Source organism: Leptonotus elevatus, chromosome 13 (genome assembly GCF_054856555.1).
Source record: "Leptonotus elevatus isolate MCC_2025b chromosome 13, RoL_Lele_1.0, whole genome shotgun sequence".
NCBI classification, from domain to species: Eukaryota; Metazoa; Chordata; class Actinopteri; order Syngnathiformes; family Syngnathidae; genus Leptonotus; species Leptonotus elevatus.
The window spans coordinates 10,107,608-10,134,955 of NC_141251.1; the positions used below are offsets into that span (position 1 = coordinate 10,107,608).

The 27,348-nt window shown below is 39.0% G+C and overlaps 1 protein-coding gene across 4 annotated transcripts in view; it reads left to right on the plus strand.

Annotated features, from left to right (window-relative positions):
- Positions 1–27,348, plus strand: part of inpp5a (inositol polyphosphate-5-phosphatase A) — a 132,390-nt gene that overhangs the window by 95,694 nt on the left and 9,348 nt on the right. For 2 of the 4 annotated variants that reach the window (XM_086093526.1, XM_086093525.1), the window contains exons 10-13: positions 5,809–5,904; positions 6,899–6,973; positions 15,082–15,155; positions 23,737–23,814. In XM_086093526.1, coding sequence (XP_085949652.1) covers positions 5,809–5,904; positions 6,899–6,973; positions 15,082–15,155; positions 23,737–23,814 — 323 coding nt within the window. The remainder of the gene's footprint in view (positions 1–5,808; positions 5,905–6,898; positions 6,974–15,081; positions 15,156–23,736; positions 23,815–27,348) is intronic. The other 2 variants (XM_086093528.1, XM_086093527.1) reach the window with 1 other exon arrangement.

Below are 27,348 nucleotides of genomic sequence, written 5' to 3' on the forward strand. Positions count from 1 at the left end.
TCGGTGGAGTACATTTTAGAATAGTGGTTTGTAACGTTGAGCGTAAGTATGGTTGGCTTGTGCGTCTTTATGTGAGTGTGTGTGTGTGTGTGTGTGTGTGCGTGTGAACACCCCCAGTTGCAGGAGGTCATTGGGGTCAAAGTGATGAATTTTTATGGGCCTGTTCCCTGTGTTTCAGCGCTGTCTCTTTCTCTGCGCGCTGCACTGCCTCTCAAAGACATCCATGCTGGGCAATTTGTCCTTCGGGGCCCTGCAGAATGGGCCAGCAGAGAAGTTAAATACCAGGGGGGAACACACACACAGACATACATTGGGTTTCTCTCTCACACACTCACAAACCCCTTCGTCCTGTTGTCTTGAATGATTTGTGGCCTGTCTATTATCTATTCCAAGAGGACAAATGCTTTTGGCCGGTTTCTGAAGGTAAAACCCGAATGGCAGCCCTCAATGCTTGCCATTGTTTTTAGAGAAGTTTCCCAGATGTTATAATGCACAAGATAAATAGGGCACATTATCACTATCTCGCATGCCTTGTTACCTCTCCAAGCTGGTTTTTGACGAGGGCGTGGCAGGTTAGAAGACCTCCAACGGCGCCAACACAACTCACCATTACACAGTCCAGCGGGTTCACAGGCAGAGTCGCGAGTTTCTGCGTCGCTCGCTGTTAGGGACGACGGCGGGTAGCCCCACGAGGGTCAACGGTTGATCGGTGGGTCACGCGCAGGCTAACGTCGCCGTCGCTAATGTGTCCACTCTCACCTCGCCTCCATTTTGAATCACAATCCTGTTGTGTTTGTCAGTGATTAATCTTTGTTTGGAGGCATTAAATTAGCCAGCCGCGGGAGGCAAGAGTGGATGACTCTGGCTTGTGTCCAGTCACGTTGGGTGGAGAGAGTCGCGACTGATTTACTGGCTTTTCTGTGTAATAGCTAGCTGTAAAGCAGCAGGCTAAATTTGTTGTTACCCACTTTGAATGCCCCCCCCCTCCTACCCCACACTCGGGCAGACTTAGCAATCATGCATGCAGAATTGGTATGATGAACGACGACAAATGGAGGAAAAGTGATCAGGGTGCTAAGCAATTCACGTTGAACCTGCCAACACGGCTGGCACACGTTTACGTAGCTGGCAACCTCCATGTGTGGCAGCTAGGAAATAATAGTGTATTCTGACAATGCCACTGCCCTTGCTGACAAAAAGGGCAACCCTTCAGTAATGAAGAATGAATAGTTAGCTCATTGTCCACTCATTGTGTCTCTCTTGCTGCACAGTCCAGTACACAATTTTCCCACCAGTGAGCTGATTTGTCTCGTTATTAAATAATTCTTAGAGCTCTTGATCATGAGCTTGATTTCCTACTAGTATTGAACGTTTCAAAAATGCTGATATCATCAATCGCTTCACGCTTGACCTCTGATGTGTTTCAATTTCAAAGTTTTTGTTGAAAAGTATGACATGTTTACTACTTTGTTGCTAAGTTTCATTTCCAGTTTGATGGTCATCAAAAAGTTATTTGCTGTCACCTCGAGATGAAATGATGTAAGGTTTGATGACCTTTTAGAGTGGTTGATTATCGTTGCAACCTTATTCAGAAGGTGACTTCTGCCATTTGGTGGGCGCTGCAACGACAAACAAAAGAAAACATGAACTGAAAAAGACAAACGAAGAGGGTGAAAATCAGACAAAGAAGACTTTTTCAATGCTGCAGATGGATTATTAGCTTGTATACAACGAATGCAGGGGGAAAAAAGTCGCTACGGACACTTAAAATATTTGGAGAATTGGTTGTAAAACTGTAAATAACTGTAAATATCACTGCTGTCTTTAATTTTATGTACATTTAGTAGGGTTTTGCATATATAAAAGATTTTCATTTCAGTGCATGCATCTGTGATTTTTATTTTCTATTATCGCAATACAGTGAGAATACTGATGAGTAATCATAAGCAATTTGAAACGCTCACACTTTTTCATCTCTATGTAATTGATGCCCTTGTTGTTGTTTTTCTTTTTGTTAGAAAAGAGAAAGAATTTTAGCTGCCAAACGATAAATTTTTTAAAATAAGATTAATCACATTTTAGAATCTTAAGCATGATTAATCACTCAATTAAAAAGGCTTTTTAGCAACATTTTTTTCCCGCCAAATTTGATGAGCACCTGTTGTGTATTCATTCTTTTGACATTTAATGTTATGAGGACGTCTTCAACATTTTTTGATCCACTGCACACGCTCACCCCCCCCCCCCCGAACAAATATTTTAAATGGCATACATAAACATTTATTAAATGCTTTACTTTAATGCATGTAGTTATGTTTATTGCTCAAACACAACCTGCGCTACCTTTAACGTAACCATCCGCTGTCAAGCTAAAGGAAAGTAATGGTGTGGTTATTCTGCGCTATTACATGATTAATGCGATATTCATTTTTTGATTAATCAATGACTTTAACGCGTTAACTTTAACAGCACTAGAAAAATGCAACTTGTGTAACTATTACTTTGAATGCTCACTGAGCTGAATTTGTAACAAAACGTGGACGTTTTGCCCGGAGTCGGGTGGGATAACGATTCGAGATTTTGAGCAACTTTAGAATCAAATACTGTATTCTTCTGCCAGACGGCAGCGAAATAATCTATGTCATGTATGTATGTATATGCATTTCTTATACAGTATATATATTTATCCGTACTGTGTAATGTACTGTATGTATAGTCTATGTACAGTGTGTGTGCATGTGTGTGTAATTTACCGCAGTATAGTAACAGTATTCAATTAAATTCAATTAAAAGGATATGTCCCATGGGGGCAGTTTAATGTTAACAGCTGTTAAGAATCGCGAACCCCGTACAACATGCATCAATAGAGATGAATAAATAAGGAACACAAATTAGAACACTAATTAAACATGCAACAGGCTAAGGCAGTACGACTCTTTTATACAAAAAAAAAAAAAAAAAGAATAATTGCACTTTGGTGCACTAAATGAAAAGCAAGCTTTTTTTTATGCCTCCATAGTTATGAATGAGTAAATAGGTCTCATTGACATGGGTTTCTCAGTATTGAAGTTTAGCATAGTGGTTCACCTCCATCTGCTGGAAAGACTGTAGACAGAAGGCTTGGGTGTGTGTGTGGGTCTGTGGTCTTTGAAGTGGGGCAGATTGCTTTAACCTCTCCACTAAAAGGAGCAGCTGGAATAGAGAGCTCCTTTAAACAGCCGCTTCCTCCTGCGACAGTCATGAGATTATCCTCCATTGATGCATAAAGCCAGCGCCTTTCTCGGCGACCTCCCATCCCAGCCCCCAGCTTCTGGCCCTCTACAAACACTCATTGTTGACCTGTGACACATAATGCAGCAATGTAATGCCAAGTCACTTTGCAGGATCTGATCAAATGCCCAAATGAGGGAAGATACCCTCCCTTCCTTTGGTAATATCACTTTTGGTGATCAATGAAAGTGGCTCGACATCGCATGTGCTTTTGAATGCAATGATCAGTTTTAAAAGTTTACCCGGCCCGTCGTAAGGGGGCGTCGCTGCACTGATACTGTGTGGCATCAAATAACAGAGCGAGTTCCTTGAAGAAGAAGCGCAACTGAGTCTTTCCATTGTATTGCAAGAGGGGGGCGCTGAGACGGGTCAATGCCTATTTGTTGCCACAATCCACTTAAATGCTATCATGACACGAAATCTGGTACTGCATTTTTTTCCCCTCCATTTTTCAAATGTAACATTCATTGTTGTTTTTATTCCATAACCAACCAACAAAATGAATTGTCAAAATAAAAAATAAAATAAGATAAGATTTTTTTAAACCGATACCAGGTATCTTTTCGATACCTGGCCTTATTTCAAGATATCTATATAACTCGCACAGTGACCGATACCAGTATCGGCTGCCGTTTTAAACAGAACCCCAATTGTAATGACAAGTTTGCTCTATATTATTTATTTGGTTGTTACTAACATAACTTTGAGAAATCATTTCCGTTTTAATACATTTTGTAGAAACTTTACTTGGACGTACACCTCCATTGTTATTTACGTGGCAACACATTCAGTACGTAGTGACATACAATGGCGGCTCGCTCTCTGTCAAGCAATGTGGAACGCCTATAAAAAATCAAGGTAAGCTTCGTAGCGTTCCTAAAGAAACAACATGCTGAATTGGAGTCACCCTCCCCCACGGCCATTCTTTAGACATATTTAAGAGTTTTGATCGTACCTTTAGGAACGCTACGCATGCTCACCTTGCTTTCTTTATACGCGTTTCACATTGGTTGGTAAAGAGCGAGCCGCCATTCCACATCACTACGTACTGAATGCGTTGCCACGTAAATGGTGGCGTACATCCAAATAAAGTTCCTAAAGTGGAAATGATTTTTGAAAAATGTATCTCATAGTTATGTTAGGAACAGCCAAATTAATACTATAGAGCAAACTTGTCGTTACAATCGGTGTTCCTTTTAAGATCAGGAACTAAAAATAAGAAGAATTGAAAATGGCCATCAATTGCATACAATTTTAAGGAAACATGCTATATTAAAATAAATAGGTATTTCTTTAAAAATATCTGGCATTGATTTAGAGGGAAATTTTATGTATCAAAAGTACTAGTGGTATCGGTGACTACTCAAGAGTTGAGTACTTATAGTAGTCTGGTATCAGTCTGAAAAAAATTGGTATATAACATCCCTAATTAAAAACACCTAAATGTAATACAAATAAATTAAAGCTGTAATGATAATTAGAAATTAACAATTGTTTTTTAAATGTTCAAAAAGTACAACTGAATGAATTTCAAATTCCCAGTTCTCAAAGAGTTTGAGTGTTCAATGGGAAATTCTACTGAATTTCAAATGTGAATGTTCAAGCATCACTATTAATCTAATTGTTTTTTTAAATATGTTTTTTAAGCTTTTAAAAGTTTTCAAGATTATCATCGTTTAATATGTATTTATTGACCCTGTCCACTAATTGCGCATTAGATGCTTACCAAAAGTGGAAAAAGATGATTGCTCGCGTGTGTTGGAACAATGACTTTTTGACAAGGAAAGTATCTCTTGCCCGGCTCACCAGTGCCTTCTTTGGCCTATTCATTGCACAAAGCTGCTTAAACTCATTTAAGTGCATTAGCATTTGGCTGCCAGGTGACCATATTGACCCTGCATTTGGATTGCCTAAATGAGTGAAAGATGGAGTATTTGTTAGGGATTTAGAAATGTGCATCTGTGGTTAGGACTGAGGCAGACATAGCGAAATTGAGTTGACGCAGTGGGCAAGTTGTCCCTCCTCTCAGTATTTGGTGTAATCTGTTGGGCCAATCGGGGCATTTCGTCATGGCCCAAACTGCACTGATTTTAGTTCAAAAGGCCTTTTCTGTTCGTTATATTGGCTTGACCCGATTATCTAATCTGTGCTTTGAATTCCAATCAGCTCATCCAGTGTCTGCTGTGTGGTATGGGAACCACTAGCTCAGGGATTACCTCATTCAACTGTCTTCAAACACAGATGGTCGAATGTTTAACTAATTGTTAAAAGAGTCCACAGAGGGAAATTTAACCATATGCACAGTCCTTGGGGTCAGTACATTCGTCCTGTCAAAAAGAAAGGACAGTGAGGTGATCATGGGAAGCGTCTTAAAAATCAGTCAAAGGCAGTAATTGTTTGTCACCGGACCACAAAGGTCACTGAGGGTACTACAATATGTATGCGTGGATTGGTTTATATGACAGTTACAGCATTTTATCTAGAGTATTTAGCTGTTTATAAAACCACTAAGCATATTTTTGCCTTTTTCTCCTTCAGACTTTCTGTTCCACCGCCACCATGCAGGCAGTAAGAACCACGGACACCAATGAAGTCGACAAGCTAATATATAGAGAAAGGGATAATGACAAAAAGGTAAGCCATGTGGTATAATTTGTCATAATGTAGACCTCAATCAACATTAATTTTCAAATCCATTAAAAAGAATTAAGGCTTATTGAAATGCAACTGAAATTTCCACATTTGTAAACCCAACTGCAGTAAAAAAAAAAAAATAATAATCTGCAGAAATTGCATGGAAATGATGGAAGCTAAATGCTATTAGCTAAATGCTTAAGAAGGACATTGAAAGATAAATTATGTGGAAATTATAAATTTGTAATTGTAGTTAAATGACAAATAAATAAAAAGAAAAAAATAATTGCAATCTGTCTAAATTGGGATTTAATCATTTCAGGGAAATCATAATCAATGTCCTGATCTGATAGTCAGTATCAAACCATTGCATGTTCTAAAAATGTGGTCCAAGCGGGGTTTGAACCAAGGTTCTCTGGGAGAGAGGCAATTGCACTTACCACTGAGCTAAATTGTTTTGTCCTAATTAATGGCCAATGGCGTATTTATTCTTGAAAAGTGTCATCTGATGCTGAAAGCTGACGTGCATTTAATCATTTCCCGTGAAATCATAATGCATTTCATGATATGATAGTCAGTTGGGATACATTTATATCCCTTAGCATAATGGACGTGGATATATTTGCAATGTACAGTCCGAGGTGTGGGATTCTAACCCGCAACCTCCTCAAATGTGGCACTGAACAGTATCGAAGAGCTGGTAATGATGATTTGTATGTATGGAAGTGCATCAAGCAATCCCACAAAATTATTTTTAATCAAACTTAATTAGCAATACAAACATTTATTTTATTGCCCTGTAATAGGCAGTATGTTAAATGGCCACAATTATTTGGGTTTAACATGCAGCGTGATTTGATATTATAGACACGTGTCGAATTAACTGCTTAACACTGCAGCACAGCGCTGTTCATTAGTGCTCTAATTACTAAGTGCTCTTCCCATTAGTGATGGTATTAATCAGAGGTCCATCTCTCTCTTGCCACCCATTCAGGTCGTCCTTCAGCTTGAAAAGAAGCTTTTTAGTTATGTCAACCAAGACGTTTTCCGGGAAAACAATGGGACCTCGGTAAGTCACTGGAATGCCTCCTAACCTTTTGTATATTCATCCACTTTCAATCATTTATTCATTCCAAGTCACTTATTGCAGCTTTAATTTCTTTTATTGACCATATAGACTTTCTCTTCCAAACGTATAATAGCTACGGCTGCCATTGACCACACTTCATATTGATTTTCAGGACATTCTAAGAGGATCAGTTTTTATTGTCGTGTATGACGCTTTTAAATGAGGAACTGGTTGTTGTTGTTGTTGTTGTTTTTTTTGCAAGTTATTTTATATTCACACAATATATTAATACGTACAATAGAATATGAAGTGTATATATACTAAAAGTTAACCTATTACATGGTTGGGATTGATTATTTAGGCAATTTTCACAACTTTTTAAAACCCCAGGGGTTCGGTGAAGTTCAAAACGACTCAAATGTTTCATGATGATACGCCCAGCTTGGCCATCATTGGCTGCAGGTGATCACGCCATATTGCTTGGCCTTTCTGTGCTGCAGGGAATTTGCTGCGCTCGGTATTTGACTGTTGTGATGGTACGTCGTGTGATTTCTTGTTGTAATCAAGGTTCTAAAATGAACAGCCGGCAACCCGCCAAATGTGGGTTAAAATTTATTTTGGCAGGTGGTGATAAAAACTTAAACGCCTCTTTGGCTGGTGATGCATGAGGCAATCGTGCCGGTTAGATGTACAGTAATTTCGTGGACTCGTTTGCCGTGCAGAAGAAGCACCAATGAAAAAGGAAATGTTTGTGTGAGGAGCTCAGCCCCACCCAGCCGCCACCAAAGCCGCTGTGCGGTGGCGGTGGCTGCTCATTGCGACCCGGGCGCATATAACACAGCATATAAATACATTCATACAATATTATACTACTCAGCTTAGATATACATTTTCCCCTCAAATGCAGCTTTGTGTTTGTCAACACTAGGTTAGTTAGCACATCAATAGGTGTTCAATAACTTGGTTTAAGTATCTGCTGCTTTGTATTTTCTTGAGGTTCTCAACAACAAAAAAAGTTATCTTATGAAAAAATCAAGTCCAATCCTTTTGGCTGATAACTTTAGAGCATTACCAACCACATTGATCGGTGATCAAAAAAGTTCATTTAAAGCCCTGATTGTAATCCCTTCATACTAACTATGTCGAGCAAAAAAAAAAAAAAAAAAAATAGCCGTCTGATTATGTGCAATATGAGTTCACATGTATAACAGAACGTATGGTGTTCCACAGGGTTCAAGTCTGAGGCCTCTGCTGTTTCATTTAAATCTGTTGTCCCTGGGTTCCATCATAAGAAAATAGCAGAGGTTGTTTTAAAGTGCTCTATGAATATAGAATTGAGTAGAGTGATGGGAGTCAGCGTCCGAACTGCGTGATTTGCAATGCAATTTTAGTCCAGCACAACTAGCCATCTAGAAAACTAAAGCAACAGTTCTTTAATCTGCATGAAGATGGAGAATACAAGAACACAACACTTTCTGAATTCAAGATGGAGAAAGCCATGATTCGATGAGAAGGCTACTCTCCCTGTTCATTTTGTTCACCAGTAAACCCTATACTTACGTCTTGAATTTGAAAAAAAAACATTAATTTTTTTTCAATAAAGAAGGGTTCGACGAATGCACATAGGAAACTGGTGGGGTTCAGTACCTCTAACAAGGTTAAGAACCACTGCTTTACAAGGTAAATAGCATAAGCTACTGGATTTAACCAACTACCAACTACTCAGTGGAAATTGGATAAGAATGATCAATTATGTTTAAAGGGGCAGAATATGTATTTAGATTCCATTAGGTTGTCCAAATGTATTCATTAAAAGTGTACTGTGGATTACATACTGTATGTATTAAATCTAATTTGTTTAAAAAAAAAAAAAGGCAAAAAAATGAAGGTAAATATGCACACTGAGCAGAATAAAGACATTGTTTTGCATATTATATAGCCAGGAGAAACAATTCAATTTGTGCAAGAAACGTAGCCGGGTAACTGGAGCCTGCTCTTCCCTCCTCCTTCTTGGCCAAGTCAGGCAAGATAGACGACATAATAAGCGCTTCCGAGATAATCTGATGGTCTAGTTAAACACCCCATGCTATGGTCCTTATAAAACAAACTACCTTTCTAAACGGATAAATATCCCTCCTCCATTTGGAAAGGGGAAGGAAAAAAATCGTTGCACTCTTCATCAACTGTAAGACATGTACCGGCTTGACAGAAATTTAATTCGAGGCAGCTCTTGAAAATAATTATTGTATTTTGAGAGGAGTAATCATTGGCTGGGACATGATTGAATGTGTCCATGCCTATTGACTTTTGCGATGATTAATAGGTTTGTTTAGTCGATATTCCCATCGAAATTGTATAATTAATTATCCCCGCCGCTGTCACGGCGGGACGATGGAGAGCCCTGATGAGTATTTGGGAAGATTAAATTTTCCGGGCTCTTGTGGCGTCAAGGGGCACGGCGAGGCTCTGCTCCAGTGGAGAGATGGAAGTGTGTGTGTGTGTGTGTGTGTATGTGTGTGTGTGTTTTTGTGTTTGTGTTGCTCATCCGCACATGTGCGGCCTCCTCATAGTTTCTACACACAACCACAGGGACGCTCATTGATTCTGTTTCAGTATCTCTTTATTGTAACTTTATCAGTGTAGCGTCGGCAGATGGTTGGCCAAGAGAGGCGTGCGTGTGTGTTAGTGCTAGTAAGTGATGAACCTCGCTGTCTGACCTGCCTCTCTTTTTCATGCTGGCAGCATTGCCTGCAATATTACTCTAAAGCCCACAGGTTCCTTTCGCATGATATGTTAAAAGAAAAATGATTGAAGGGAGAGAAAAAAAAAACATGCTCCACATATTTTGCCTGACAGAATTCCAAATTGGCAAAAGAGAAGGTATGCTAAATGAAAGCTGACCATCGGAGTCAAATCATTTTGTTGCTGTGTATGTGCAACGTGCCTGATTTGAACAGTTACCCAAAGGCATTTCTTTCCGTGCATTAACCCAAATTGTGGAATCGGTGTCCTTTTCCTGACATGCGACTAACTTCTTTACCGCATAATTCACTTAGCATGGAAATGAAAGTTCAGCAGTGCATTTGAGCTTTGTTTGGTCAGATCTCCTCCTGGTACCAATCGGCCACCTCTCTCTCAGTCGGTTTATTGCTTTCCCACACCAAATAATGAAGGTCCCATAAAAAGAAGGAAAAATATTGCCCTTGCAATGAAAGCCAAGTATGAGGTGTAAAAATCAAATTAAATGACCTTTCACCCCAACATTTATTGATGGCTTTTTACGGCAGCAGGTGTTGTCACTGAGGATATTTGACAAGATTTAAATCAAAGCACAATTACAGGTGCTGGACAAGTCACCAGTGAGCTGAGAGGGACAGTTGGGGGCCGAACACCTCATATTCCCCGTTTTATTTTTTTTTATCCCTCAACTTCCGGCCTCCACTATTACCGCCTCTCTGATTTAGGATCAGATTTTTCATCCAAGCAAAGTCAGAAATTCCAACTCTTGACAGGGTAGTTTTTACCCAGACACTTCTTCATCTTCCCCCTGTGTGATATTGTACTGCATCATCTCGCATCACCTCCTCCACAACTCCCAAGGTCATTTCTGGTTGACAAACTACTGTTGGCTTTATAATGTCAAGAGGCCTTGAACCAATAGAAGCGGATTTTTAAACCACTCACCCGCCACAGCAGCAGAGCATTATGCTTAATTGACCTGGGATTAAATGTAGTGTGAAATTCTGGCATGCAGTCTTGTCCATTCACCTGAATGAATTACTCAACATTCACTTAGAACAGATCGCAAGCACACACGGCCATATGCTACTCATCTGCTTTATCAACTCTTCCACCCACTTAAAGTATTTGTATCATACCCCATTTCCCTCAATCAGTGTCCAACCCTCAATCTCATATTGGATTGATAGATGCCGAATGTAACGACAGTATGCATGTATGTGGAAGCAGGTTAGCTTTCCACGTAGATTAGATTACGTAGACACATTACTTGATCCTGAAAAATATTCTCTTTTTTTTGTGTGTCATTTACAAGGTTGTACACAGTGTGTATGCAGATCAAATTTAAATTGTGGGGAAAAAAAGCTAGTAACAGTGAAGGAATTGTTCATCTTGCGGAGGTAGGGCCTCCACAATTTTTTTTTTTTAACAGTAATCGTGTCAATGAATTGGATCATATGTAAATTGCGGCATATTAGGGCAGCATGCAGCTGCTCTTAATAACCATCGTTATCTGCTTGAAATCTTTAAGGTGTGTACAAATTAATAATAAAGACATTTAAGATGATATAGATTTAACTTTTAATAAACTTTGCAGCTTGTACCAGCATTCCTGACATGTTAATAAATTATGGAGCAATTTCAATTGAAGGCGACACAGTGGCCTTATTTTTGTTTCATTTTAGATGTAAATGTTTAGTGTGTTTTAAAATGGAAACAAAAACATACACTTTTACAGAATTAGGAAAATGTACAGTGCTAAAGAAAAATAAAATAATGTTTTTTATTTTTGTTTTTATTTCATCTTTTTCCAAAACCTTTTGTTTTGCTTCAATAGTATGCATAATTTAGAAGTATTATATTGATTTATACTACCAAAATGAGGTTTGCACATGACACGAGCATAATAAAATAAAAGCTTCAAAGTGTGTAAAATTTAGCGCCATTTAACAGTGACCTAATAATTCATTCATCTTAAAAACCCGATAATTATAATTATATTACATAGGTCGTGCCGTACCTTACAGGACTCCATTCATGTCCTTGACCGCATGTGATATTGTGTTACTACTGTATTTCAATGTCAACCATGGGCATATAAAAAAAAAAAATTAAAAAAACGCCTTTTGGTTGTTTGTAAATGTGAGTTCACTGATTAATGCCTCAGTAATCACAATAAGAATATGTTAGCGTATCAAACTCACTCTAAAAAGAGAATTGTTGCACCAATTTAAGATTACAAATTGAATTGTTGAACAACTTAAAAAAAAAAATCAATTGGTAACACACGATTGAAGTTAATCCAAAATGAATATATTAAGTTTAATCAACTCATCATAAATTAAACTTAATATATTCACTTTGGATTGTTACCAATTCAAGCATTTTTTTTTTAAGTTGCTTCAATTCAATTTGTAATCTTAAATTGGTTGAACAATTCTCTTTTTAGAGTGCAGGACGTTGCGTTCCACTTTAACCTGTGTATGCTAATGCTAGCTTCCAGACACGACTGTTCCTATGTCAGAGAGCAAATCAGCTATCAGCCACACATCTCCATTGCACAGCAAAGAAAGGAAGGTTTGCATCGTATCAAGTATTTTGGGTGAAGTTGTGCCGTAACTTTTGAACTCTGCTGCTAACAATGGTTAGCCATGACACTGCATTACCCACAATGCTTCTATTTACATCACAGACAGGCACACAGAGAGACGAGAGAAAAACGAAGCACCGGATTAATGAATAAATAAATAAATGACTCATCAACTAATTGCCAACAATTTTGATACTGACCAACACCACCATTTTCAGAAAAAAAATCTTCCATTTTGGCAGTTACATCATGACTAAATGTAATGAGCTCATATAAGGATAATAGTGTGTGCCGCCACATTTTGATTGTGTTTTGACACCCGCACGTGCATTGGATGGATGGCGGGACAGGGTGGACAGTGGAGCGTGGGGTTGCATCCCATGCGCCGCCATCCCTCATCCACAGTGTGTGAGTCTCTCCTATGACCCCGGCAGTGTGAGTTTGATGAATGCGGCACATCTGCCCTCTTGAACCACCGAGACTCCGACTGGGAGGCCCCGCTGGCTGCAAGTAATGGCCACTGTTCTACATGGCTGACACATAATCACAAATACTAACACTGGAGGCCACCGCGAAGACGTCAGGCTTGCGCTTACATGTCAACTGGACAATGATTTGAACTTTACGCACAGTCATCGGCAGACAGCGGGAATTGGTCAGGCTAGGCAATAGTCACACTCTCATATTACAAGCCTGGGTTCCGTCATCTCTTGTGATATTTCATCATGTCCATGTCAACGCAGCGCCATATGTAATACACCAATGTAATGTCATTAATGTCCACTTGCCTGTTCAGTTTCTGTCAAATGCTTCTCATCTTAGGATCTTCAGACAGTAATTGTTCCCCGCTCTGAAAAATGTACTACAGCCCATTTTACAATCAAAACGAACCGTCTCTGATTCGTCTCTGACGTTTCCCAATCTGAAAGGAAAGAAGGCAGGGCCCCAGCGAGGACCTCCAAGGGTTGCTAAGAGAACATCGCTGTCAGTCTCTCAGGGAGGCAGTCATGCAGGTGCCATAGCTACCTGTTCATCTCCCAGATAATTAATGTATACAAGAAGCCACTAATTGCACTTTTCACTAATGATTTATGGCTTTTGTGAAAGGGAGTAAATTGGGGGACGTATGTGTGTACACTCTAGCGAGTGAGTACAGCTGGGTGAGGAGACATGATTAATGAAGAGTGTATAGATGGACTGGCACTGTGGCGAGAGAACCCCCTTGTCGGACAGGGCAACACGCACACACAAAACTGTCATTTGCTGACAGTTTTTGTCATTGAGAAAGCGTCATTCTTGGTTACTTGTGTTTTTGTTATTGTTGTTCATGGTTATTATTATTTGCGTTGGCTATATTGACGAGTACTGCAAGGCAAAGGCAAGTTTATTTGTGTCGCACCATTCATACATCAAGCAATTCAAAGTGCTTTACAGCATTAGTATCCAAACTATGGCCCGGGGCCATTTGTAGCCCTCAGTAAATATGTAAAAAATATGTAAAAAAAAATAAATAAATAAATTGACATTGCTTGCACCTGTCTTAAAGTATTTATTTATTTATTTATTTATTTATTTATTTATTCATTGTCTGCAACTTTTTGAAAAGTAGGGGGACACCCACCGGTTGTGACACCCACATGCTCCACATGCTACAACTAATTATACATTTGCTTTATAGAGCTTTACTAGATATACACATGTTCTACTTAGAACTACTATAGTAAAAAAAAAAAATTATATATATAATGCCTCGTGAGTAATGATTAAGACAAAAACAATTTGGCGTTTTCCTCCAGTTTCTGCTGTCTTTGTCAAGGTCTGGTTTATGACCATATCACCTTAATGATTTATTAAAATCCACAAGTAAACGCTGCTTTCAAAATTGCCAACTTATTACAGCTTGCTGTTGTTTTGGTTCTGAACGTGGAGATCTGCTCTGGGGTGTCTCTATTGTTGTGCAATACAGGGTGAGGGCCACCCCAAAATAATAATTAAAAAATTTAAAAACGTATCACCTTTAACAGAAAGAAAACAAACAAATGCATAAAAATGCTAAAATAACTATAATACACAATTGCTTGATTGAATGGTTTTAGTATGTTTAATAAAGTTGGAGAATATCAAAGTGACCTTTCCCATCCTTTGATTTATTTTTTTGTAAACAGCCCTCAGAGGAAAAAGCTTGGACGTTCCTGCTTAAAGGGGAAATGAACAACAACAAAAAAAATCTTTACAATATGTTCTATGCAACCCTGCTAGTCTAAACACAGTAATCTGGTTAATATTGTTTTTGTGGAATATGAGTTAAGCAGCAAAATCCACCCGTTTTTATCCATCACAGGGGGCGGCCATTTTGCCACTGATTGAGAGTCCGCCGCTATCTGTCAGTCCCGCACTTGTGCCCCGCGCGATAGCCTCCATGTCCCAGTGACCCTACTCGGGATAAGCGATCGAGATAATGGATGGATAGTAATCAATCAAAGTAGTCACCACTGGATTTTTTTTTTGTTATTGAGTAGTTTGTGTCATTGCAGCTCTTCTATCAGAAAAGCCGTCAAAGACAAAATGCAAGTTGTCACTGCCTGACTGTTTGTGAACACCCACCAGGTTTCCTAAAGGCAAACTGGAAGTCTCAATATTGGCACATACAATAGACTATCGTTGTATTATTCACTTTCAAATTTTGAGTAGCTGATTGCACAGTTGCCCTTTGCTGCAATGAAGATCAAATGTAATTGAACGCTGCATATTTTCATTTGTTGCTTTTTTTTCTCCACAGCTTTTAGAGTACGACAAAGAACTGTCAGTGTTCAAGGATCGACTGCATGAATTGGAAATATCTTTCCCACCCAGGTATGGATCCACACACGCGCGCACACGCACGCACGCACACACACACACACACACTGGATATTTCTTCTGCTGCTTATGCTTTAAAAAAAAAATCAGTTTATGATTTTTGTCCTGTACACAATACTGCCAGCGTAGTTTTCATTTATCTTCAAGATATATTTTTTTATGCCACTATTTTATTCAGTTCAAATTCACACTAAATCAAACATTTTACAAACAAAAAAAGCTTGATTCTCATGATAATTCTAGTATGTAAGAGAAGACATAGGGCATGAGATTTTTTGTTGTTGTTTAGTTTGTTTTAGTTTTTTACATATGGCAGATCTCCCCCCCCCCCCCCCAATAAAAACATGTAACCAGTTTTTGGTTAAAGCTTGGAGAATAGGCCAAGAAAGAAGATTACTTTAAAGCGTGGATCCAGATAAATATGCGGAGGCAGTGATTTCACTTTATTTTTGAATCAGTTTTGTTTTTAATTTGTTGATTTGTGAAAAATGCAATTTCTCACTGCATGTATCTCGCAATGACAAAACATTTCTGTTACAAATAATTTGTGAAACCTAAAGAGTGACATTCTACTTACCAAGTTGTTTATAAATGATTCATATTGAGCAAAAATAATACACATCACTAAAAACAAGTACTTAAAATACAAATAATTAAAAATAAACTCAAACACTTTGTATCCAACGAGTTATTGCTGAGACTTATGTTCCCATCTCAGCAAAAGTTCCTAGTTGGGAGACAATGTCCTGCGGTAAAATAGTGCCTTTAATGACAATTTAGATTTTATCCTCAGTGAGTTACCATTCATCCAGTCGACTTAAAAAGTTGATCACCGTGTCATATGGCCTCATATTGAACATCAAAATATGTAATTCAGTTTTTTTTCCCCCGAAATGGTTTCATGCAAGGTCCTTCTCAATTGACCTAAAACTGTTTCAGTGTATGTGCCCGTCTGAATTGGTGTGAAATCTTTTTTTATGGGATGACTATTCTGCCTCAGCGGGACCTGGAGCATGCGGCCGGTCTCCTCTCGTCTTTCCTCAAACAAATGCATTTGCAATTAGCCCTTTCAGAGGAGAGGGAGGGCAAACACGCTGTCGGCGTGGAAATATGTTTCGGGAGCAGCGCGTTAATGGCGCTTGACCTTTGCCGTTGGTTGTGACTCAATCAGTGCAGATAATGAAACGCTGTAATCAAACAATAATTACTTGATAAACTGCTCGGGTGGCAGGCGCAGGGCTACGGGGATTTTAGAGAGAGAGAGAGAGAGAGAGATTTTGAAATAGTTCTCAAAGCGCATGTGCTGCATGAAGTGCTGTGTTGAATTTCATTTCGAGTTCCAGTGTGTGTATGAGAGCCCGAGACGCAGTAGGTGTGTGTGTGTGTGTGTGTGTGTCAAGGTTCTGCCGGTCCCTGTTTTTTAAATGACTCTGTGTCTTAATCAGGGGCCCCATTTACATCACTTTGCATAAGTGACATATGGATTTATTGTCCTTTTATACTGGATGACATTTGCACCTATCCATATAATACTTAATCATCTTTCCACAGGGAGGGATGACTGTGCTGCCGTGTTGGAATACAAATGATGATTTCCTCATACTTGAGGTGATGATGAATCAAATAGATGAAACCCAGGAGCAGCACATGAAATTTGATTTGATCTACTCTGTGTGTGTAACAAACCACATCATTGTCAACCCCGTAATGGGTCGCAGTGGCCTAGTTAAACTTAAACAGTCCCCTCCTCCCATTTTTTCTATTACACGCACACACTGATCATCGCACATTGTGGAAGCCCTCCTCCTGTCAGGTCTGCCTTGTGCTTCTTGAGCAATCAAGCCTCAATGATTGTTCTCCATCACATAGTCTGCTCCGGACCAGCCCCTCGCCATCTGTGAAGTAATTACTCTTTTTAGTGGCGGCCATCAGAAGACAACCTCACACCCGCGCACGGCTCACTTTTTGTTCAAATCTATAAATCAATTCTATTCACAAACATTTCATCTGCAAGTGAATTTTGTCTGTTGTGTTGTGCTAGGAATCACAAAGTTACACAAACACATTTCCATTCTGAGTACACTTACTAATATGGTGGTTAAAAATGAATCTCTAGCTTTTCACTGAATAGCGTATATTTTTTTAAGGGACGCTCCTATTCTGTTTTGCTATTTTCTGTTAACCTTGGAAAATTGACATTTATGAATATACCACACCAATCATTTTTCAAAAAGGTATGACCTGAACCTTTAAACAACTCTTTTATTTATAATGTAAGTTTGGTTCCACCATCTGAATTCGCATATATCAGTTGTTCCTGTGCTTCGCTGCAGTATTTGTAAAATGATGCACGTCTTTTTACTCTCAAAATTTGTCTGTCAATGTTGCTGCTGACAAGTATAAGTACTTAAGCACAGAGGTGAGGAATTTACCCACGACTTGTCATAGCTGGACTTGGAGCCAGTCGGCTGCCATGCACTGATCAGCCACAGGGCCGCACACACCGACACTTGCAGTGTCGCGAGAGAGTACGCCGTATGGGTCGTATTCTCCCGAATGCGTAAGAGGGAAATGTTGCGCAGCTGCGGACTTTTCCGGCTTCGCTGATTCTCCCATTGACTTAAGTATGTTATTTACTCAACTTCAGGCCACATATATATTCTGGATGCACTCTGGTTGGAGCAACCTTAAAATGTGAGTATTTGATGTCAAATCTGACTTTAAGCATATTGTGTAAGTCAGGTGGCGTGGGAAGGTGATAGATCATTTTGCACTTGAAGTTTGGATGCATTTACAACAGGGGTGTCCAAACTTTTTGATTTGAGGGCCACATAAAGAAATATGGACGGATGCAAGGTTTGAAATCATTTGACTTGAATGTGTTCAACACACTGCAATCAATCTATCAAGCAATGATATATTCTTATAGTTTCTTGTTGTTTTGGGAAAACTGCTACATACCAGCTTCCTATTAATTGTGCTGAACAGCAAACCAATCCAATCAACACATTCAGAATCAAAACAAAATCAAACACTATTAAGATGACCATTAAAAAAATACTTGAGAATAAACTTTTTTTTCTTCTAAAATTCAATTATTTTTATTCACCACAGTGTCTTAAAGAGAAATTGTATTATTTTAATTGTAAATAGTTTATTTGTATATTTTATATATCTAGAAAAGCTTTATAGTATATAAGCCAATTTAGTCATAGTAGTGGTACCTAATTTTTCAACACCCACCCTTCTCACTCTAGACACTTCCATCCCTTTTTTTTAACTAGCCTTGCAGCCATGTCAAATGTTTTTTGTATAATTTTTTTGTATATGTCATGGGCAACTGATAATGGATGTCGGGCCACAAATAGCACCCGGGCTGTAGTTTGGACACCCCTGATTTAAAATACTGTATACACCACGTATACATACACAAATATCCAATATTATTGTAATAAAAAAAAATAATAATAAGGAAGGCTTCCAGAAAGCTTTCAAATGTATTCAAGCTGCCGTTTTAATTATTATTAATTTTTTTTAAAGAAAATGGGGGGGGGGGGGTTGTATTTTAAAAAAAAATTTGAGCGATCCAAAGTGCAAAGTAACCCTTGACGCCGTTCTTGCAAGTTTATTCGGGACTCGTTCGTTTACGTGAACAAGAATAGCGAGTGTTGTTTATGGTCCTGAGTCCAGGGAAGGCACTATGTGCATATGTATTAAATAAAATAACCGTTATTAGTCCCGTAGTGGGTAAATGTGATATATCCCTTAAAACATACCACAGCATCATTTATATATCAACTTATTCATGCATTTTGATTGATTTAGAGGAAAGCTTTTAGTATTCTTGTAATTTAATTTGTTTGCCCCCTTTTTTTTTTTGCACAAAATCAATGCAAAAATTAAATCGGGAGCCCAGCGTCAGGAGGGAAAGCAGTGGACAATGAGAACACAGTAGAAGAATGTATTCTGCCCGTAACATGGTTAGTGGAAATGGGCTTTGAGAAAGATTTTGAATGACATCGACCAACAGGACATCTCTACCATGTGGAAAATGATGAGTGATTTCAGGGAATGAAAATAAAAGTTAAGCAAAGTCAATTGGAAGGAAACATAGAAAAAGACAGATGATGGCAATGTGACTCTTTCCTAAGAATGAAAAAAAAGCTACTGAAAATGTCTTTTCAATACATGGTAAGTGAAAGACAGAATAAATGTAGTCAAAATGACCCTGCAATGTCATAAAACTGAATTAGCTCTTATATTAGCACAGACCTAGAAAAGTGAAAAGAAAAAAATGTTTTTGTGAAAATAATTTGCAGGTGCACATCATTGAAAAATGAATGGTGTGCAAAGTCACGTCGCAGTGCATAGGGCTTGTCATCCGTCCTTAAATCAATCATCACTATATGTGCCTGAATGTTACTTCAATGCACATCTCCCATTTCCTTCATTATAAATGCTTCATCTGCTAGATGGAAGAACTCAACAGTTTGCTGCCAGGGAAATAACTGTTTGAAAAATTAATGGTATAAAATGTTTCAGGTTCCTTCAGAACATAAATGTTTGATTGGGGCTTACCTTCAAAAATATTCTCTGTCCTGTCGATTTTGCAAAAGCAAGTCATAGAAACGTTGGGACTTCTAAGCAACACAATGCATTCTGGGATGTGGGTTGACCTCCGGTTTGTTTGGATATTTCATGGAACAAATAATGGAAATATATCCCTTCCATGGTCAAACTGTACCAACAAAAACTGTGCGAGCAATGTTTTAAGTGAGTAACTAAATAGTAAACTTAGTAACATAACCTTGGACCCCCAAGCATTACAATAGCCGTTATATATATATATATATATATATATATATATATATATATATATATATATATATATATCAAATATTTAACTATGTTTATGATATTATATGTGCTTCTCGCTACAACGTAAGGTATAGTAAGTTTCCGTTGCCGAAATGCACTGCTGTAGTGAACGTGAATGGGGCAATTGATCATTGCAAACGGTCTCTCAAAATATCAACCTTTATGCTCTTCATTTTAAAGCACGATAATGAGGGAATAACTCTTTACCGTTGTGGTGACCGAACAGAAAAAGTAACCATTTGACTGCATGCTATTTCCTCTCATGACATACATAGAATGATGGGAATGCAGGAGAGGCTGATCTTCTGTGTGTGTGTGTGTGTGTTTGTCAAGTCTAGACGTGGATGGAGAAAAGAGTTGGCCATTGCTCTGGGGTCACAAGGTGAGCTAGATGCTTAGTGGAAGTGGCCCTAAAAACAACCTGGCCACGTTACCTTACTTTTTAGGTGGGAGACATTATTCCACCTTGGCCTTTTTTTTCCTTTTTTTTTTTAGGAAGATATGAATAATCGCACGCATGGCCTTCTGCCAATTCCTCAGCTGCTAATAAGTGTGCTAATAAAAAGTCAATTTCCAGAACAATTTGCACAAGCCTGTTTTTAACTGAAATATATTAAAGCTGGTTTATGGTGGAAGTTTTTTAAAGTGATAGAATTGCTGGTAAATGTTCCGTATAAGTGCTGAAGACGGTTGTCTGTGAAAACAAAGGACATGCTTCTACAGCAAAGTGCTCATTTACTGCACCACAATTGAATCAAGCAGTCAGATTATGTACCGACGTCTTCATTGACATCATTGCCAAATGTTCAAAACACATTTTTATTGGTCAGTTAGTACACAATAATGAAGTGTTTCTTTACAAAATGTCATTGCTAGCTACAGGCCAGGCATGCATATAACAGCATTTTTGCAGATCTTTGTGATTGGGGAGTTGTTCTGACATCATCATTGCTTGCATGTGAAACCTTTCACCCCAAAAAAAAAAAAAAGTTTGTTGTCGTGTGAACATGGCACAAGAATGTTTTCGAGGCCAAAGCAATTGCTTGCAAGCTCGCCCCTTGGCTTCTGATCACTGCATCGGGTGATGTCATCCGCCCTGAGAGTGTATTTGCTTGTGGGTATGTTTGTCCGATTGCGCCACTCTTTCTGATACTTCCAGCATAAAAGAGGCTGCTTGTTCTCTTCCAGCAATTCATGCTGTACTGATTCAGAGGCAATCTCTCCATTTATGGAGGCACACTGAAGTAGTTATAAAACCATGTTTAGTTAAGACAGTGCTGCGTGGCTGGTGAAGGAAAACAGCTGATCTACAGAACACAAACATTGTTTACAATCATCTGCACATCCATCATTCTAACTACCAGAGAGCCTGTGAAATTGGTGAGGGACCATTGTCTCGATATTAGCTGAATAATGTCCACTGTCATGTGTCATTGCCCGGGATGATGCCACTGAAGGGAGGCCTTTGTTGAAAACAATCTTTGTCAGAGAGGATTGAATCGAGGCCATCTGTGACTTCTTTCCTCGCCGTGGAGAAACTAAATGCTACACATGTCAGAGCTGAACCCGAGCAAGCTGTGAGCAATGAGCTACTGATGGCATTTTACTCTGTTTGTACTGCACTGTGCCAATGTTGTGCCTGCGAGCCTCCCGGCTCGACAAACTGAGGCAAACACGCTGCTTTATTGATAGCATTTGGCTGATCTTTTGTGCGCCTGCAAGTATGTGTATGTGGTGTTGTGTTTTTCCAGGCCTCCCCTGACAACGCAAACAAACATTGCAACCGAGGCCGCGAGTCGTTTCTGACGTTTTTGCCGATGGAAGCCCGCCGAATATTGACAACATCCCATGATGCCTTTCTCTGCCTTTGTGCTGTCAATAATTGTTATGATTCGTAGTAGGGATGTTCAATACCACTTTTTTTAGACCGATACCAAGTACCGATACCATTAGTACTTAGTTACGATACATGAAATTTCCCAGAAAAAACAATGAGAGATTTTTTTTTATGACATATATATCCCAACTATAACGAATTTCCATAAAATTGAATGTAAATAATGGCAATTATATTTTTTGAATAAAAAAAAAAAACTCCATAAATTAAACAAATAATCTAGTGGCCAGAAAAAAAAAGCCCCAATCAAAATATGTGGTTGTACAACTTCTTTTTAAGGAATACAGTGAAGTGCAAATAATTAAATTCAATACAGTAATTTAGTAATATCTACCATGTTAAGAATTCCTCAAGCTGTTTCGTGTGTGATGTTGAATTATATCTTGTTTTGAAATCTATGCTTTTAATTTGGAAGTCTGCTCTGTATAGGAATTAGTATACATAAAACCCTAAGGGAAACGAAAAAGCCACATTACAAATATAATGTAGTGTGTATAAGAGCTATAATTAGTGTCTGCGTTAGCTCCGCAGCTCGATGACGTTAACAAGGCAATTAAGCGCACGGCAAACGTAAACGAGGAAATGAAACCCGGCAAACATATGACCCACAGAACTTACTTTTTCTCAGTAACGCACACTGAAATGGCGTTGATGGAAGTGTTTCCTCATAAGGAGACACACAGGAAAGGAACGAGACGGAACAAAACTTTCGTTCCCCCCAGTCTTTCGGACAGAAAAATGGCCACAAGAGCTGGGGGCCGATACCAGTATCGATATCCATCGCGAGTACCGATACCATACCTGGTATCGTTACTCGCCCATCGTCATACCCATCTTGCCAGTTTTACGAAGGCCTTATTATATATTGGGAAACGGAATTGTTCCCAGTCATTTCCTTTCTATTTTGTACAAGGTAACATCATTTTATTATGAGATAAGCGTCCGAGACAAGGAAGTGTAAGCCCTCTCCCTCAACAGCAGCGTGACACACACTCCATGTCTAGGTAGGGCCTCACCTGGCCTCGTTTTTACTGTGTGAAAACAAACAGGCTGAAGTAAATGTGAGTAATGTGTCTGCAGTCAAATCAAACATTAAGCTCCAAACCAAGCGTGAATGAGTGAGCTCTTGATGGGCTCTACACACTCGCGATTTGAGACCATACGCTCATGCATCATCTGAGATGATAGGTCAGCGGCACAAAAAATGGGCAAACAAACCAATCAGAAAATCGAAATGTCTACTTAATAAGATATGTTTTGCAAATGAGTTTATTATTCTCGGTCAGACCTCATGGGTATTACAAATGACGACAAAATAATTACCTCTCCTCGTGTCAGCTGGGGTAAGCTTTAATCAACCCGCCCTCGCGTAGAATATACTGTAAGTGCGATCAGAAGATCGTATTCATCTTTTCATGGAATTAAATGATAATAATTAACAGTGGCATTTATATTTACTAATGGAAAGGTTAAGTGCTGCTACATTTGCTGGCAAGGTAAAACTAGAACATGTAATATATAGAACTTCATGTAAATTGAAGCATTTACCTTAACTGACTGTAAAGACAGCAGAATAAAACAATAGTCTTTCAATCTGTGCTGTATTTAATCTGAGGATTTCTTTGCAGAAATATTTGGTTTTACTTGACTAATTTATGGCATTGGAAAGCAGCCGACTGAGCCAGCAGGTGAATTCAATTCACCACATTTTATTAAATAGACTTAGAAAACTGGTGGGCATCTCTGGTAATACTTTTAACTGGTTTTATTCCTATCTCACAGACCGATGTTTCTTTGTAGGTATGGATATATGAAAGTATGGATACATGCACCTCCAGAACCCATGGACTCAAATTTGGGGTTCCTCAAGGTTCAATTGTAAGCCCAATACTTTTTCATCTCTTTATGCTTCTTCTTCGGGACGTCATCAGGAGACATGGCATCCGCTTCCATAGTTATGGTGGTCTAATAAATCAGACTGAGATTTACTGTGTACCCAAATGAGGCAACCAGCCAGCTCAGTATGATGCAGTTTAATTGTATACCACTGAAAAAATGCAATTTTAAACATTAAGGGGGTAACAAATAGGGATGTAATGATAACTGCAATATCGTGATATGTAAATTGCCACAATATAGTCGTCGTCATGTCAAGATATTAAAGGTAACACATCTGTTAAAAAGGTGCGGTTGTGTAGTTCTAGCACCCTCTGGCGGTTAGTTTATTAGCGCAGTTTAATTTTAATTAGGAATGTTTTGGCCACTGCGGTGATTATTTCTCATATAAATCAGTCATACCAGCAAATATATTATTTTCTTTTTTGGGGAAATATCGTGATTTTACACAGGAACATGAGTTTTTTTTATATCAGAAACCTAATATCGTGATAATGATTGTATCGTGAAGTTCCCATCATGATATCTATCGTATCATGTTGTTTGGATATCGTTACATCTTAAGTAACGAAAACCGGTTTGAACCAGAAAATCGTTTTTTGATTTAAAAGATTCGGTGAGTGTATCGAACCGAACCGAATCAAATCCTTCCACTTTGAAATATATTGAAATACTTTTCGAACCGTCTTTTATCGAATGTATGTAAAATGACAGCAAAAAAGTAATTGCATCATACCCTGTTAAACTGAGCAGTACCATATCAAATTGAATCATAATCCCATTCAAATCATATTGTTCTACCTGGAATCGTTTTGCACTTATTGAAAACCGTATCGAGTCGTCTTTTGTGGAGAGAGGTGCACCCCTTTTATATATATTATTAAAAAAACAATAACAACATTCTGATTGTCTGTTGCTCTTCGTACCTTGTGTGCGTCTAACTTGCGTCACTCTTTTATGCAGGTGCACAACTGTGAGAGTTATCAGTGTGGACAATTAATTAGTGTAATTAGTCTTTGTATGGGCAATAAGGGTCTGATAGGACTGATGGCCTCCAGCCCACTTGCCCTCTCAGACCGTTTACCCACTGTGATAAATTTGTGAAGTCACTAATCGGACACGTTCATCACTTTAGCCAAAGCACACCATTCAACTGTTTGCTGTTGCATTAAGGCTTGTTATCTCCTGTTGAGGCAATGGAGGGTGCGGCACAGAAAAGGGGAACGGTCGTGACGTGCACACACAGGTGCACAGAATTGCACTTTAATTGCCATTGTCGCGAGATTCATAATCTGCTTTTACAACTGCCGGTTGTCGTAAAAAATGACGAAGTTTTGTCGCTAATGGGTTTTGCTATCCGGCGGAAGTTTATTGTTTAAGGACTCATTCTTTTTCAGCACCTGTGGTGTGTTGGTCAATAAAGCCATGATAGAGCCGGGCCCTGATAGGAAGATTGTTCACTGTTAAGACTGAGATCCTCCCTCAGGAAGCAGGAGGCATTCAGGCCACCCTGAATTCAAGCGTCTCACAACTCCTTTGAAGATTTTGCTCTTTTCCACCTTCCCGTAGCCTCTTTCGGTCTGATCCGTCTTTATCCCCTCTCTTCTGCCTTCTTGTATCTGTTGTACTCATCCTATTCTTTGTGCTCTCTTTTATCCCTGGATCACTTCTTTAGCCTTTTGATTAGCATGCCAAAAAATCATGCATTTCCGCCCACGGTTTAAGTGCTATTAATGCTAATTGGAGGCATGGCACCTCTTTAAGTTTCGCTCCGCATGTCTGTTTGTTCACCTGGTGGGGAGGCCATGCTCATGTGTGTGTTGGTCCTGTTTGTGCCCCTGCTTTAACCCCATACACTAAAGGACACACCCGTGACCTTTCATTTGCTCACCATTTACTAAACTACTACTGTACAAAACATTTGGTATGTTTTCATTATAAAGGGTGAGGGTTATACTATATTACAGCTTTGATGACATTGGGACATTTTAGAGTTAATGTTTCCATTCAATCTTACCTAACCTAAGTCAATGTTTCATTGGTATGGTACATGCATTTTTTTTTTCTTAGGGGTCATTTACACCTCTATAAGCCATAATGAACCCTCCCACAGGGTTCCCACCCTTCTAAAAAAAAAAACTTGCTGCTCTTAATAAATTAAATCTTTACAAATTAAAAATTAGTGCTGTAAATCCTTGTTGTTCAAACCAAAAGGTAGTGACAACCGTTCTCCTAGTTACGTACTTCTGGAGGAAGTTTTTGTTCTTCATCTTCCATTTAGAAGAAGAAGAAGAAGAAGAACTAGCTTTTGGTTTCCACAAGTATTTACAGCCCTAGGTAAGCCATTTTAAATTAACTATTTTACCGCCAATAATGTCAATTGACGTCAACTACGTTTTGTGAAGCGCTGATTTGTGAATGGGGTTGTGAAAATCCCAAAACACCCACTAATTATGGCCAGCAGAGGGCAGCATTGTATATCTTTGCAATGGGATGCCGGGTGTCAAATTACATGAAAACATGGCGGATCTTAGGAAATGTTTCTGTTTTGTCCTTCCTCCCCCAAACATACCTTACTTTATCTTCCGCCATTGCTTTGTGACTACAAACGTACGTGTGACGTAATGTCTGGTCAAAACGTGTAACGTGTATCCGGTCTTGTCAACGTTTATTCGCAAAACCTGTTTCCATAGCCAAAATTCGCATTTTCCTTTTTTCAATACGCTTCAAAATCCACCCCCTCCAAACGTAAGAACTTTTTTGAGAATCTTGGGCCCTTTTTCGAATTTCTAGCATTCCCATTCAGTTTTATATTCGCATTTCTTGAAAATTCGAATAAAAATGGGTGGACGGAAAACCCGACACCTGTTGTGCAGAAAATTTATCTTTTCACAGTCACTTGGCGTTGTGCTCCAGTTTTGCCCGTGTGCTATTGAAGGAGAAAATTGGATTGGTATTAGAGTATGTAAGCCTTCCCTTCCACCCTGATGAGCGCCGGCAAAGAAATTGGATTGGTGGTGTGTAAATCTGAAGCCGTTTGATGAGCCGAATGGGCAAATTGAATTCTCAACAATGTAAATCTTTATCAGCTCGCCCGGCGCCACGCCTGCCGCTGCTTAAATCAAGTGATCATTCCCTGCTGTTCCAAGACACGTGCAATCTCTATTGGCCATTTGCCGCCGCACCTAATCTGTTTTTGATGACTGTGTAGGGATGTAGTCATACATATCGCCAACCGAGTCTTCCCCGGCCTGCTCCGCCTAAATTGCTCTCATTCTCGCTGTTATTCCGCCCCCTCCCTCTCTCTCCACCAAACACACACACTCACAACCTGTGCATTTGGCAGAGAAATATTACTTTGATTAAGCCGTTCGTATGTGTTGATTCAAGAGATTACTCAGATGACTAGTCATGCTAATGGACCTCCTGTTGGCTTCTTGAAAATACTTTGATCACTTTGTGCTATAAAGCAGAGGATGTAATTGTTTTCAAATCCTGTAAGTTTCATATCTCACG